At 43.2% G+C, this 16,070-nt stretch overlaps 1 protein-coding gene across 1 annotated transcript; it reads right to left on the reverse strand.

The window, feature by feature from the left end:
* Nucleotides 1-835: 835 nt before the first annotated feature.
* On the reverse strand, nt 836-15,751 carry CISD1 (CDGSH iron sulfur domain 1). Its single transcript, XM_027692995.1, has 3 exons — nt 15,619-15,751; nt 10,625-10,830; nt 836-6,048 (listed from the first exon to the last, which is right to left on the reverse strand). The coding sequence occupies exons 1-3, from the start codon at nt 15,647-15,649 to the stop codon at nt 5,959-5,961; spliced, it is 327 nt and encodes a 108-aa protein (XP_027548796.1). The 5' UTR covers nt 15,650-15,751; the 3' UTR covers nt 836-5,958.
* Between the last annotated feature and the right edge of the window lie 319 nt (nt 15,752-16,070).

Consider the following 16,070-nt stretch of genomic DNA (forward strand, 5'->3'; position numbering starts at 1 on the left):
CTGGAACTGGCTGTCACGGCCCAAGAAAGAGATCCTGAAGTCACTGTTAACAGTTGTCTGAGATCATCAGCCCAGCGTGCATCTGCAGCCAAAATAAGCCAACATTGGGCAGCAGCAGGAAGGTTGTTGAGGGAAAAAGACATCATTTTGTTGCTCTGTGTACCCTCAGCATGCCACATATCGAGTCCAGCTTCCATGCTTGGTCTCTCACAGCAAATAGGAACATACCATTAATTATCGGTGCAGAGGATGGAATTAAAACATGATTTGTGGAGAGTCTATATAGATGCAACATGTAGCTGCCTCCAGCCCTACAAAATGGCAACGAGAAATGTGTGTGCTTTGACATCCTTGAGTAAGAAGCTGTGGTTCTTTCTGAAACAGAGACATTAGATCAAAGTCTTTGGTACCATCTCCTGATTTCGTGGCTTACAGATAGGTACAGATACTCCCTTTGTCCTTCTAAAGATTTTCCAAGTACAGTGTTGTACCACTATTGGGGGATTGGCTCACGGTTTACAAATGCATGATGACATTTTATGAGTCACATCACTTTAGGATAAGCCCAGGACTTGATTTAGGGTTATTAACAGGCCAAGAGGTTTATTTAAAGTGCCTGTCTTTCCCTAGAGGGGACTTACATTGCCTCCATGTGCAGCAAAATTAAACACCTATTTATTGTTTAAACGCACTGGCATTAAAAGTCTCTCCTATTAAATGGTATTCTACTGCCAAAATTTATCTGCAAAGCAACAGAATCACAACCCTTAAAAAGTAATTTAACCCGCACAGCTGTTGGACCCAAGAATGAGATTGAAAGAGCAAGATCACACTGTTTGAAAAGAGCAACAAATTTAATTACTTCAGTAAAAGTCTGCGCTGACCATTGTTTTGGTACCCAAGTCTTGAGCAAGAGCCTCAGCGGTGAACAGACAAGTGCGTCTTGACTGTGTCATATCCGTGTATGGTGATATTTGCCAGTTGTAGAAATGAATTTGAGAAAAGTTCCGCAGTCAGTTACCTTATCATTCATTTTGCTGCCTTTCTGTTGCCAGCTGACTTGACTGAATGGAACAAACATTGCAGTTACTGAGCAGACCCTTGCAGTACGCTGAATTTTGAATGCTTCACACATTAAAGCTGTAATTTCTGGGACACTCAGAAAGCTCCTTTTTCTTTTGCACAGGCTTCTCCCAGAGAGCACAAGGCACTTTTATAAAAAAAAAAAATGTGCCACACATTAATGCCACAGCAAAAGAAAACTGCAGTCCGCATAACAAAAAGGATGCGGAGCAGAGTGGATTAAGGGCAGCGCAATATCAAATTGGACAGGAGAGATTGTTCAGTCTTCAGCTGGGAAAAACATAAGACACATGATCTCTACGTGCTTATGTGAGACCTTTAGCTTCTGTGTATCAAAGGAAACAGACGTTGCTTGAGAAGCCTGATAAATCCTTTCTTACCAGCCCAAACTGTACATGGGAAAGGTGGACTGCATCCTGCTTTGCTACAGGCATGTAAACCTACTGTGATTTTACTGACTTCTGGGACCATACTGTTAAATACTCCTTCTATTTATTGTAATTGCATATCTAATTAAACAGTTTACAAAGGGGGGTGTGGAGGAACATTAGACCATTAGCAGGACTCATGGCACAAGTGTATGTTGCTTTCTGTCCAGCACTGTGGGATTTCACAAACAATTCAGAAAGAAAAACCACAGATGTTTGCTGGAGCACGTAACAACTTCGACTCTGAGGAGCAAGGGTTTTGGCTAATAGAACTGCCTAGCCTCAGACACTAATGAATAGACACTTTGTACATCTTATACTTGGCTCTGGTAAGGTGTATAATGAAATGCAACACACCATTTTGTCGTTTGATTTAGCCCTTTTTGCTACCACATAGTGCTGTTACATGATAAATCTTCTAGCTTATGCTCTCCTCCCATCTGCCACCTTTTTTTTTCCTCATTTTTCCTCTCCTTCTTTCTTTATTTATATGTTTATTATTGTTTATTCAGCTGACCTCTGCATTAATTTCAGCATTAGGCAGCTTGGAAATCATCCTACCTAGAAACACACCACACACTGCTGGCAGCACAGCTACAGAAAACAAGCAGTTGAGAGCTTCAAACAGCAGCCCCTGGTACCCATCCTAAATTAATCATGGCTCTAGGAAAATGATCATTCACCTGACAGTGCAGAGAAGCTGCTCATCCATGCAGGAAAACTGGAGCAGACAAGTCTGGGTGCAGAAAGCAATTAAGAGAACAGGTATCTAACCCTGCTGGGCTGAATGTGTGTCAGCAACAAGGAAAAGGCATTTAGTCTTTTCAGTAGGTCTGCATGAAATAGAGATGTTGATCACCAATAAACTCCGCCTGCTGGCAGTGGTGTTGGGCATCCCCTCTCTGCCCACATGCAGTTGGGAGACTCTGCTCCTCTGTCTAATCCAGTCAGGGCTCAGGGTGGGGTTTGTCAGCCTCGAAGCTTCAGGACTTGAAACAAAAGCCAGCTGACAAAGTTTCCTTGCAACACCAATGTTTAGTTTCATGCCTATGTTCTTATCCTTCCTGCTATTATACAATATTTTTCCATTTGTGGGACTGAGCAACCGTGATACAGCACTGAACTCATATTTCCATGCCTTTAGCTGCATTACACTGAAAGGAAAATCCCAGTCTAACTGCTGCACAACTGCACAAAGTTTTTTACAGACCCCAGCAGCACCAGAACAAGGCTCAAACTGCAACAGTGTGGTGACTTTAGCAAGGCCTGCAGTCAGCTCTGGAGCCGGCTGTTGGGGAACTGGCGATACAACTCTTAGACTCAAAGTGCATGAGTCTCTGTGCATGAAAAGCTGCTCAGTCCCTAAAACACTTATGCAGCACTTCTAGATGCCTGGACTCAGCCAGCCAGCACTGCTGCTGAAACCCCCTAAATATATGGCTGCAGAGAAAGCTCCTAAACCAGCACTGCCCTCACTGAGGCCCCACTGCACAGCGTCTCTTTCCTCCCAGCAGAGCAGCATGTGACTGCAGTGCTGGCCTCCACCACATCTTTAGCCTTCAGGTTAACAATGCTCAGCCTCTCCTCTTCAAGGATGCTGACTCTAGAAGCACTCAAATATTTGACATTTAGACTGTTTGATGAGTCACACTCAGTTACTCAAGAATCGGTATTTTAATTTGTTCACCTTCCCAACAACCACTTACATGTCGAGGAACAGAAAGTTTTACTCTGGGGGAGGAATTCTTCACTGCTTTCAAGAGGATTTGTACCACATTTCCAACAGGAGTTTCAATGTAAGGTCAAAATTGCACATGTGCAGAATTTTTTAAATGGTTGAAACTTTGTAGAAATGTAACCAATTCACTTCATACTCCAGAGATGATGTGAGGAAAGCACTAAAGAGATTTCAGAAAACACCAGAACAGGCAAGCACTCAGCCCATCAGAACATGGTACCCTATTATGGTACTAAGGGAAAAAATGAAGTGTGCTCTGTGATGCTCATGGAGACTGCTGGCAAGTTTGTTTACTCAAATCCAAGTATCTCTTCTCATTATCATGTTCAAACAGCTCACATACATAATGAGAACTTTTAGGTACAGTACAGGAAATTGTACATACCTCAAAATAAGATCTGACCACTTCAAATCAACATTCAAAAACGTGACACCCAAAACAAAAGTCACCAGGATGTACGTCAACACAGACTCAGCTTCTACAATTGTGCTTCCCAGGAATAAAAACTTCCCACGTGGCCCATTTCCTTGATGCCCAAACTCCAGGAAATAGTTTTGACTCGGGAGACTCATCTGAAACTACAAGACTTCATCTCCCAGACCATTAGTGCAGTTTTCAGTGAACTTCTATTCCTTCAGATGCAGCCAGGCTTTGCTGCTGACAGAAGAAGGAGCCTCAAAAGGAAAACCCACCCCAGACACAGGTTTATGATTACAGCAGCACTGGTGTACAGCACTACTCACAGTGTAACTCCATTCAAAGAAACAGCACACCCATGAGAACACACACGTTACGGCCTCGAGATTAAGATGAGCTCAAATGTGTATTTGACAAAAATACAGAAATATCCAGTGTCATATTTTAATCATACAGAAGTTACTTTGCTTTGGATAAAAGCAAGGTATTCAATAATTCAAGGTTAAAACAACTTTCCATATGCATTGGTACTTGGCCAAGTAAAAAAACACATCCAGTACCTTTACACTAAAGACAGGCAGAAAAGACAAACTAACATATTTGACTGCAACTTCAAGTAGAGGTGCCCCTACTACAATACTCCACCTCCAAATCCTTTCTCTGCCTATGCCGCCTTGTCTACTTTTTGAGCCTTCTGCCCAAGTTCAGACCAGTTGGCCAAGACCTCAGCCTCTGAAAGCCTCACATCCAGAATATGCAAAACATCATCCTCGGTCTTAACCAGTCATACCAACAACCCTTAAAAAAAAAACAACCCTTTACTGCTCCAATCATCTGAAGAACCCTTAAGGGTGCAGGTTAAAATGTCAGCTTCTTAGCAAGGCCTTTCATCCAGCCCTGAGGTAGTTTCTGTCCCAGGACATCAAGAGCTCAATCTTGCACAGGCCGCAGTTAAATAGACTGGATTTATTAAAATACTGCATTCTGCCACCCCTCTCTTTGGGTTTTGCTTTGTAGTCATTTTCATGTTAATAAATCAAAGCTATTTAATTTAAGGAAACCAACATGACAGCCATTAATGCAACCATGCCAGACAAGTAGACAAGTGCCATAGGAAAGGAAAGGAGGGTAAGAGCTCTGTCTTTTCCTTCCTTCCTTTTCTGTTTCCATCTGTTCCCAAAGCCTTTCCTTGTCCATGCCAGGTTTTTTTGGCAAAATCAGCTGAACCACATTAACAGCCCAGGGAGGCAGGAGTTATTTAAGACACATAGAGCCTAAGGCCACATAGTAAGAAAGGTACACCTCCTCCCTCTGCAGTGGGAAGAGCTCTCCAGCTCTGGAGAGCTTCACCATGGCCAGACCCCTGGTGAAGCAGACTGTGATGATGCGTGGGGTTTTGGTGGTTTTTTTTTTTTAGATTCTGGAATCAATCAGCATAGCCTCCCCACAGAAGTGTCCTGTGGTCTGGGGAAGCTGGCTTCACTCTGAGACTGCAAGTGAAACTAAGGTTTTCTGGCAGCAAAGACAACCCTGCCACCCCCTGTCCACCCCCCTTAGTGCACTTTGTGTCATTCCCTAGTCTATTAAGAAAGCTCTCGCAGAGACCATTTTCCTAATCCTATTCTAAATACAGGTTTGGATAATATGTTCTTGATACCATATGGAAGTAGGGTCAAGTTTCAATACTGCTGTAAAATCAAAGGTAAAGTTGCCCTCTAACCCAATCTTACTATCAGCCTTTTCTGTTGCCTGTTCATAGCTAGCAATTTTGAATTCATTCTTCTACGGAAGCCACACAGCACAGTAGTGTAACAGGCCAAACATGACACCTACAGAACATGCAGCATAATCAGAGATTAAGCTGCATTTTGAGACCATGATTTCTTCCCTGCCACTGCCTTTTACATGGAAATCTACCCAGCTTTGTGACTTTAGAACCTCTCCAAGATTTTAGGATCTACCTTTTGATATACATGTATTTGAAAATAATTTAATACCTATTTCCCAATGAAGTACATTCTGTGCGTCATTTTAGTTTCATACTCAGTGAGAGGGTACACACACTTTACAGGACCAAAAATTTAAACCATGACTATTCAGTAAATTATGCATTGTAGTGATTGAAGGACAACAAGCACCAGAGAAAATACACATGCTGAAGCCTAATGTATATACTACATTGGGAAGTCTTCAGTGACACGACAAAGGATTTGTGGGGTTTTTTTCCCCCCCCAATTACAATTGAGCAGAGGATTTGTCAGACATTCATTTTGTAGCTTCTACTGTCCACTCTACGCCTCCTTCCTCTTGATGATCAGAGGCCCAACGTTGTCGCCAGTTTCCTCGTTGTGCTTTGTGTGAGAGCCATCACAAAGTGGGAACTGAAAAAAGAAAATATAAACACATCTAAAGTACATCCAGAGTCAGAATTGAGAACCTAGACTGAAAGTTTATTAGACATTTTCTCATTAAATCCACTGCGACCACAGACTACAACTTTTGTGCTGGCAATTCAGGTATCCCAGAGTTTTGGCTGAATGCTAGTTTTACCCTTGTTACTATAGAGTGGACAAGAGGCTTATTCTAAAAAAGCAGCCACTAACCTGCACTCTGTTTGGTGTTCCTGCCTCAGGCCAGCATAAGGAAAGTGCAGCCTGAGCAGACCTTCAACTATAACCTACCTGGAGCACCTTGCTCTCAATCTTGCCCCACACTCCATTTTCCCAGGTGACAGCCAGAGTTGAGTGCAGTACCAGATAGTAAGTGGGGTGAGAAAGAGAAACACGAAGAGATCCTTAGCTCCATTATTTCCCTGGTTTTCCATAGCATATGATAAGAAAAAGGACAGTTTCCTTGGCTCACCTCTTAAATGAGAGACACACATACATACTAGTCCTGATTCCAGACAGCTGGAGTGGTGAGCCAGCTTTCCTCCATCCTGACACAGCTTATCTCATCCACACAACCATCCCTTTGCACAAACTGGCTTCCACATTAGGACTCTGACTGACTAATGGAAATAAGCTGCACTTCCTCAGTGCTGCCCTTAAGAGCCATGTCAGTTGGAAGTAATTTCAAGAAATGTTTTGTTTCATTTAAAAAAAAAAAAACAAAACAACCCCCACCCTAGAACAGGCTGGTCAGAGCAAGAACTACGGGGACAACTCTAGCCAGCTGTAACTGCCCAGGTCCCAGACTGGTGACAACCACTCTGGTTCTGGGCAGCCCTTTTCACATACAAGAGCCAAAAGACATTCTGTGAGGCAGCAAGAATGAGGTTAGATCCCATCACTTCTCAAGGATGTATTTCGGGGCTATGCCTCCTCTTATAGGAAACTCTGGAGACAATCACAGAAATCACACACTGGTATTTCCCATTCAGTTACTATTTTGTTTGCTTAGAAGTAATGGGAACCGAAGTTGGGCATTACTCCATTTTTGCCTTTGCAACAGCATTATTCCCTTGCAGTACCGTCACAGTTGGTCTTCAATGCTCCAGCAATCCCAATGTTCATGCCTGAGTCACAGCCTTTTAAAACATTAATATCCTATCACCCATGCTTGGAATAAAAAATTTCAAAGTACTGCACAAAACCAATATAATGAAACAATATACAGAGCTTTAAAAATAACCTCACCTGCTCTGTAGGGTAGTGTTGGAAGGGAAGGAGAGGTCAGGTGTTTTTTTCTGTTTTTTTCACAGTTACAAAATGTTAAAACCTACACTAAAAGTGTCAGGTGATGTTTATGAATAAAGAAACCTTGAATTCAGAGAATGCTCATGTAAGCTGATCCATGCAGAAACTTTATCATCCCATCAGTCATTTGTGACTCAATGAGTAAGTAGTGACAGATACTTGGACAAAATCTGAGCAAACAGGCATGTATGTTCATGGGACACTGACCAGCTTCCAACCCAGAACTTCCTGGGCCAGTTGTTTTTCCATGCAACACTGCAGTATGCTGGTCTGCACAGAAGCATCAACACAGCTTCCATCAGACATTAACATTTGGCAAGCTCCAAGGAAGCAAGCCCAAGGTCCAACATCATCACTTCAACTGTGCAAGTGACAAAAATAGCAGGATTCATAGGCTGCAGATAGCTCAAGACATCTTTAACAGTGCTGACTGCTCTGAGTTCATCCTACTGGTCAGCTGGGCCCAGAAACACTGGCTCCCAGGGCTGGTACACTAGATTTCAGTTTCTCAGGAAAAAGACCAAACCAAACCCTTTTCCGGAGCACCCACTTGAAGCCCAGTTACTGAATAGATGAATCCCTGGCCTGACACGTGTTCATCCCTGATTAACATAAAGCAGGCTAGCAATAGTGGCCAAAGCTCAAACCCTGAGGGAATTGTGCACTGATCTGGACAGCTCAGCTGATTTCCCTTGACACCAAACAGGCTTGGATTCTCTACCTCTATTTCTGCTGATAGTCTGCAGCAATATTCCTCAACCCACAGACTGGGGACTAATACTTCTCTGGAAGATACAAAGGCTGCAGGTCATTGTAAAAGAAAGGAAATTAAGTCTCCCATCCCCCAACTCACACAGTTAAAAATGAAGATAAGGAAGAAAACAAGTGTTCTAACTTTAATTACAGTTTAGTGTCAAGACAAAACTACTGCCTCTACACTGATAAGTTTGAACACTGGGTTTCTTCACAAAACTTGACAACTGCGCTGAACAGAAAAGGGTCATTTAAAGAACTACCTACCTATTATTAACAGATAATTACACCCCAAGACAGACTTATTTGAAGATACCATATGTGGGGTTTTTTTAAACACATACACTCCACAAAGACACTGGCCAGCACAAAAGCCTCTAAAGTACACTATTTCGGGAAAAAAAAACCAAACCAAAAAAACCCAACTGCAAATAATCCTGCTCTTTTTCAAGAGTTACTCCAAAATACCCTGGTATAGTCCAACTGTTTTGTTATTCCCTGCAGAGGAGGAACACCCTGAGGTGTAAGTGCACAAGTGCCATCAATGCAACAGAAGTAGCCTATAGTTCCTAACACTAGTGGCTCTATTAACAGCTTCATGCCTCAGGTGAGGCAAAATCTGATGAGAAGTACACACATTGATACAAAAGGGCATCTCTTCTAAATTTTACACGCCACTTATATAACAAAAACACAGCAGGTACTTAATGCGTTTGAAGTGATTTTGATTTCCCACATTGGCAGCACACACATTCCACATTTTGACACCATATTATTACAAATTTTAGCATTATCTGGTTCTTACAGTTCTGAAACTGTTATCTAACAATTTCCAAAGATGACAAGCATGTGAGAATGATGTATTTTATTACTGCTTGGCAATAACGGAACATGAGAAGAAGCACATACACCATCTTAAAGATTATGCTTCCCATCCTGCGAGGTCAGCCCACCAGGGCAAGAGGAAGGCAGCAAAACTGGAAACTACTGTCTTTGGAACAGAACATTCTGACTCAAATACTCATCATTAAACACCAGTAAAAGAAAACAAATGCTTCCCAAAATTTCCACTGACCTCCTTAATGCCTTTACAAGACTTTTCAGATCAGAGTTCTAAGAACGCACACATTATAGCCCCATCTACTTCCTTTCATGTGATTAGAGCCCTGATTCAGTAGGACAATATGTTCCTACACTGTGCAAAAACGTACTTCTTAAGGTTTTTATTTCACACAAAAAAAGATAATATCAAACAATGGCAAATAACTGGCAGGAGCTGCAATGCAACCGCTATAACCAGACACTGTCTTCTATTTCTGTTTAGAAAATTGAGTAGGAAGCAGAAAGCACAAATGCCAAGGTTCAAGGTAGGAATTTTTTTTGTATGTTTTTCAGTTCAGAGCCTAGACAGAACAGAGAAGACAAGACCATCTCCACAGGACTATTTCAGAATCAAGTCATGATGCTGCTTAATCCTTAGCAGTATTTTACTGTTAAACCAAATTCTGCTACAAATGTGCGAGCTCCTGAGTTACCCACAAGGTGATGAAGTCAGATTTGACAACAGCAAGAACCAGAAGTCATAGCACCTGGAAAACAGCCGAGTATGGCCTGATTAGACAAGTGTCTAAGACTTTACAAGTCTATTACTCACTTCACTGATGGACAGAGAGCTAAATTTCAAGGCAGTTATCTGGCTTCGAAGGCCTGTATTATTTTAGCCTCCACACATTAGCACATTCTAAGAAACCTTTCAAACATGCACTGGAGATAAATGGACAGGACTAATCATGCAATTCGCTTTCTCTCATTGCACATCCCAGAACTCCCACTATAGATAAATTGTACACCTCTCAGCTACATCAAGAGTCATGCATCTCTAAGATCAGATTTAAATCTGAGGTAGTGTTATTGAAAGGCTAGGTTACCACTAATTTTAGGCAACTGAGGCAACTCAACTTCAAAGGCAAGTAAGCTGGACCAGTGTCTAGGCCAGAGTTTTAATTGCTTAAAAATAGAAGCTTAAACTATGCCACTGTGATTGCACTGCCATGAACTATGGACTAGTAGCAAGGTACCTTATGACTGAGTAAGCTTCCAACTTTCTCCAAAAAAAAAGCTGTTTAAGGTCCTCTCAGACTGTGGTTCCTGAGCTCCTGCTGCCAACAGGCCAATAGTTTTGGATAAGCCACAGTATTAGCACAGGAAGCACACAAAATGTCATCTGTCATTCATGATCGTGCTCCAGACAGTGGCTCTCCTTTCAAGAGATCTTCTTCTTCAGAGCTACAGAAACATTTTTCCACTATTAGCACTGATCTGCAGCCTTTACTCTGAGCGCCAGCACAAATCTGCATAGCTTTATGGATTAAAATACTGCTACATCTCACTGTTGAATAGTTTAGGTGAAAAGACGTTAGTTTCCTCTAAATAAAGCAGCTTAAAAATAGTTTTGCTGAAAGATGCAGGCACATGAACTACATTGGACCATTCAGTCGTCTCTTACCTTCTTAGACCTCCAACAACGACAGTACACAGCCTTGTCTCCCAGATCTTCCATATCAAATGCATGGACTACCTTGGGATTATCCTTCTGGATATGGGGATTCACCATTGCTTTGCAGCATTTGTCTTTAGAGAGAAATTTTTTGTAAGCTAGATACCCAACAGCAGCTGCTCCAGCAGCTAAGGAGACTGCAGCAATCCATTCAACTAGAATAAAAGAAAAAAATGAGAGACTGTCAATTTTTGACCACAATGTTCTATTAAAACTACTCAGTAGTAAAAGTCTTCCTGCTTGCAGCAACATCTTTACTTTCCAATAAATGTTTTTGTTCTGTAGTAGTAACTCTGTACTTCAGAAGAATATTTTCCTTTGACACTCACCTAGTTAATCTACTCCTTTCTACTAATCAGAGTTCTACTTCACCCAAGTCCCTTGTATGTAAGGGTGAGGATTAACCTGGCAGGGTTTTGGGGGTTTTTTGGGTTGGTTGTTTTTTTGTTGGTTTTTTTTTTTAACCTTTTATTTGGGAAACCGATATCAACATGGGTAGTATATTGTTTCAAAGTTCAGCATATTAAACCAGCTGTAAGTACACTCTGTAGCAGGAAAAAACTTGTCTTGTTTGTTTGAGCTGCAGGAAAAGTCACTAAAGAACAACAGCCAGCACCAACAACTCAAGCAGGATGCCCCCAAGGCAGAGGCAATGAGTAGCTTTTAATATAATGCATCTTGTAACTAAAAAACCTAAAACCAGCTGTTTGGCAATGGGAAAATTATTAAATATATTGCTTCCAGTAATAAGAGCCAGCTTAGATTAAATCCCTACTGTTGTGGAGAGGAAAGAACAAAGGTCCAAAAGGATTATATTTAAGAATCACAGCACGCGTTTATTTTTTAGAGACAAAAACCCTTTGTTAGTTCTTGCTACTTTCCATGAGCAACTCACTTGCTGTATTGCCAACATGAGATTGGTCTAAAAGGATCAAGGTTTTCTGCCCCTGTCCCATAGACTTTTCTAGAATCCATACCAAGCCCCTTCCTCAGCTAAAACACAATGTTAGCTCACAGGCACTTTGCTGATCCACAGGGGCCTGGAGGTAGCAATGTGTGGAATCAGACAAATATCTGTACAGTGTCTGCAGCCATGTAAGATCAGGGAAGGCAGGCACTCCTTTAGGGTCTTACTAAAGGAGTAAAAGATGCAAAAATCCTTCAGAGTTCCTTTTTTAAGTAAATGATGCAGAAGAGACCAACATACTCTGAGATTTCCCCCGCAAATGACTGACAAACCCTCCCTGTAACAAGGTGATATTAAGATACAGAAAACCATCATTAACATCAAAGAATTTTGGGCATATTTCCCTGCTTCCAAAGTCCCTAAAACAATAAAAGCCCCAGAGATCATGTGGTGACTTCTGTGTTTTATACCCATCCAGTGAGTTCTCACCCTTTATCTCCCCCTTACAAACTAGCCAGAGTAATGCAGATTTTTAATAAAGAAGTGAGGAGGTGAAATTAAAGAACAGTGGTTCATTGTATCCATTTCCTTATAGAATCTCAGGGGAGGGAGTGACTTTAATGAAGACCAAGGATGACTCCTGAAACTGAAGCACCCTTTTAAGGTGCTGCACCTTAAGGAAGGTGATCTTTTCTTGCACCTCTCCAAAAGTCCAGGTCGATTTAGCAAACCAGAAGAGAAAAAAAAAAATTTGATTATATTTCTGTGACTCACACCGCAAGCAGGAAAAGTCTGTACTAAAATTCAGCAGCACAGTCAGAAGAGCTGTTCTGCACATCTGCAGCTAACCCAGATCCTTCTGACCATCCCTTGGGCCAGCCCTCACGTAGCCACCCACAACAAGCAGAGATGATTGATTTGTTATCTTGTATTGCTGTGATCCTCTACCTCTTCTCCCAAGGGTCATCTGTTACACGCTCGGGCAACTTGTATACAAACAGCTTTGGGTATTTTTTCCTCATAACAGAGCAATGTCTTCTCTACTGTATTAGCTTTTCTTCACTGCTTCTCTGGAGCTGTGTCAGGGCAGAAAATTGTATCAACTGATAATACATTTAAAGCAGTCTATTTTTTAAATTCTAGCACTGCCTTAATAAACATCATGAAATTTTAGGAGAAGTTTTTTAACTTAATCAAAAGACTCTCTCTTAAATCATCTGCAGGGCTTCAGAGGCAGTGAGTTTTGTCTTCAGCTGTTGTCTTGTTTCAGAAACAGATCTGGAAAAGCTGAATGCTCATTTCATCTTTCTAAGTCAACCATAAAATGCACCTGGAAGGAAAACACTTTTCAGATGATTTTAAATGCTGTTTCAAGAGATCTCTGGTGCCAATTCAACAGTTTGCTGCCAAACTCATAAGGTCACGTACAAGGCATCTGTTAACAGAGTGAAACTGATGTGGAATGTCAAGGGTTTTTTTATTTCTTTATAAAATAAAAAGCAGTAGGAGTAACTTTTGAGTCATTATTAAAGAACTCCCAATTCTAGTATAATACAAAAACACAGTGATACAAGTGACTACAAGACAAGATACTACAGGCTTGTGTAACATGACAGGAAAAATTGTTTCCATGTCATAATCACTAAACAATGGAAAAAAGTTTGGCTAAAACTCCAGGAAAATTAACACGCAAAGAGAAGAGAAGGGAAGACAGAATGAAGTCCCAGGAGGCAGCACACAGAAGTAAACAAAATTCAGAAGATGAGAACAGCAACAAGCCACTGATAGGAATTTTTTCTCTTCTGTATTCTTTGGATATATCCTAATGGAAAAGAGATTTATTTAGATGAGTTTCTCCCCTCTTCTCTAAACATCTAGAACATTGCTCTGGGTGTTTCCAGATCCAGGCTACAGAGGTGGTTTTTGGATCTGCCAGAGAGCTCAGACAGATTTTATCTGCAGGAAGAACAGGCATTTGCCATCTGCACTGAGAAGCACAAGAAGAAACTGAGGTGGTCTTACGTCCACCAGGAGTACAAGATCCTTGTTAGGACACAGATCAATTTACATTCCAGGAACTGGCAACATGAGAGAGAGAGTTTCACCCCAAAAAGTTAGTCCAAGACAGTCCTAAGAAGCAATTTTCTAGTTACCTCTGCTGCTTAGAAAATGTTTATATTATTCAAAAGTGACAGAGTAATAACTCCAAACATGAAAACCCATACTTTATGTCTCCAGAAGTGCTTGTAACTTTCAAGCATTTGTCTCCTCATTTTGTTGCCAATTAAGAGACTACTATTGCAGAAGAGTTGTTTACGATAGTCCAGCAGTGTCACTGTCAACAACGAAAAGCCATGCTCAAGAGTCATCCAGGACAACTGGCTGCACAAAAAGCCTAACAGGAAAAGCCAAGCAGTCAAGCTGACAAAATCACTTCTACCACTCCACAGCATCCACAAAACATGGCATTATGACTGACAAGTTTAATTTAACTGAAGCCATAAAGAGGCCACCTGAGGGAGAAAGAATGTTGGATTTTGCCAGTTAGCAGCACAAGACAAGTCATTGTGATCAGATCTATAGTCGATGTGGGGTCACACCTGCAACCACCCACACCTCTCACAACAAAAAGCATCAGCTGCGCTACTCACTGCCTTCCAAAGGGCACAAATGCACAGAAGTAATTAACTCCAAAATTACTACCAGGAATTAAATCTCACAAAAATAAAGTTCTGGTGTCTAGTTTTTAGTAGTGGAATAAATGATTTCAAAATTTCATCAGACACACGGAAACTGGAGAAAGAACTGTGACCGGCCAGTCATCAGGCACTTTTCAAGTTTAATCTTGTCAGAAATCACAATAACCTAACCTCATCTCCTCCTAAACAGAGAAGCTTCTAGGACTGCTCCCCCTGCTTCCCTGAGACAAGAAGGGTATTTGCAGTTCGACTAGGAGCATGCTCTTCTTCCGTCCTCACAAAGTTTTTCTTCTCAATTCCTAATGTATAGGAACTCTTCTAATTCTTGCAAGCGTATAAATGACAGCAAGCTGCCCTTAGGAACACAACCTGGATGCAAACTATTACCAAGTCATCCTCAGTGCTTTCATTGTTTTAAATCACTGCAACCCATTTTTGACTAATGTCTTTGCCAACAACCTCTGTACCAGCAGTGTACACCCTCCACCCCGAAAGAAAAACAAGCCAAAACTATCGGCCCACTGAATTAAGCACATAAGCCACGAGCAGCTTTGCAAGTAGAAACCACAGTCAAGCAGGTGAAGCTCACTTTATAGAAAACATTAGGTAATTGGGACTCTACTCTGTCCTCCACCCACCCCAACTCTTTCATCCCATTCGGTTGTGCAACAGCATTTAAAACAAGGAACGCTATCTCAGGTTCAGGTCAATAATTACGCAGCGCAAATGGCACCGTTACCTCTGTTGTACAGTGTCGGGCTTGGAGAGCCAGGCAAAACTCCTGAAATGTACCGGTTTTCATGACGTTTACACTCAAACACGTGAAAAGGCAGAAATAAAACAAAGGTGCCTGAAACGGGCTGTCTCCAGCACAGATAAAACCTGGCGGGCGGCCGGGTCCGCTCCGAGGGCTAAAGTGCCCGCAAGGGCCCGGCGGGCAGCTCGGCGGGTCCGAGCTCTCACAAGGGGCCAGGGGGGTTACTTAAGGTTACCATGCCCCTCTTCGCCGGCCGCAGAGGGCATTTTATCGTACTGCGGATCGCCCCGGCCGCTTCCAGCCCTGCCCTGGCGCAGCGCGTCCCGCGGGGAGGGGCGGGGTAGGGACCAGGGGTGCCGCCATTTTGTCCCGGGGGCCGGCGGGGCGCGAGACGCGGGGCGGAGCCGCCCCCCACCACCCCCGCGGGGTGGCCCCGTCCTGCCCGCGTTCAGTCCCGCACCCCCCACCGGCCCGTACCCCGCACCGCCGGCCGACCTCATCCCGCACGCCCAGCCCATCCCGCACGCCCAGCCCAGCCCAGCCCAGCTGTGCCGTGCCCCGCACCCCCGGCTGGCCGTACCCCGCACAGCGCTGTTCTGCCCCGGCCCCATCGCTCCTGCTCCCACGCCACACCGCGCACGCGCAGCGCCGCTCCGCGCACGCGCACCTCCCGCCAAGATGGCGGCGGGGCCGCCCCGTAAAGACAAGGAGGTCGGGGAGGGTCGGTGGGGGTACGGCGTCGCGGACAGAGGGAGGGAGGAGCGAACGAGAGCTATCGCTGGCCTGATGCCCAGAACAGCGCCCCCAGTGAGGCCTCGGCAGCTGTAAAATGGGTGTTGGGCACCACTGTGCGTCCTGAGCGGACACAGGCTCACCGCAGCCTCGCGTTCCCTCTGCTACTGATGCTGTGAGTTCGCAGCAGCTCTGCGAACCACTTAGGACAGATCGCCCTGTGAGCCCTCTCCAGTGGAGAGGTGAGCTAAAGAGTGACCTCCTCCCAGCAATAGCCACCTCGAACCTCACAAGCTTGGG

The sequence above is a fragment of the Neopelma chrysocephalum genome, unplaced genomic scaffold (genome assembly GCF_003984885.1).
Source record: "Neopelma chrysocephalum unplaced genomic scaffold, ASM398488v2 Primary Assembly neopelma1_89, whole genome shotgun sequence".
Classification (NCBI taxonomy): Eukaryota; Metazoa; Chordata; class Aves; order Passeriformes; family Pipridae; genus Neopelma; species Neopelma chrysocephalum.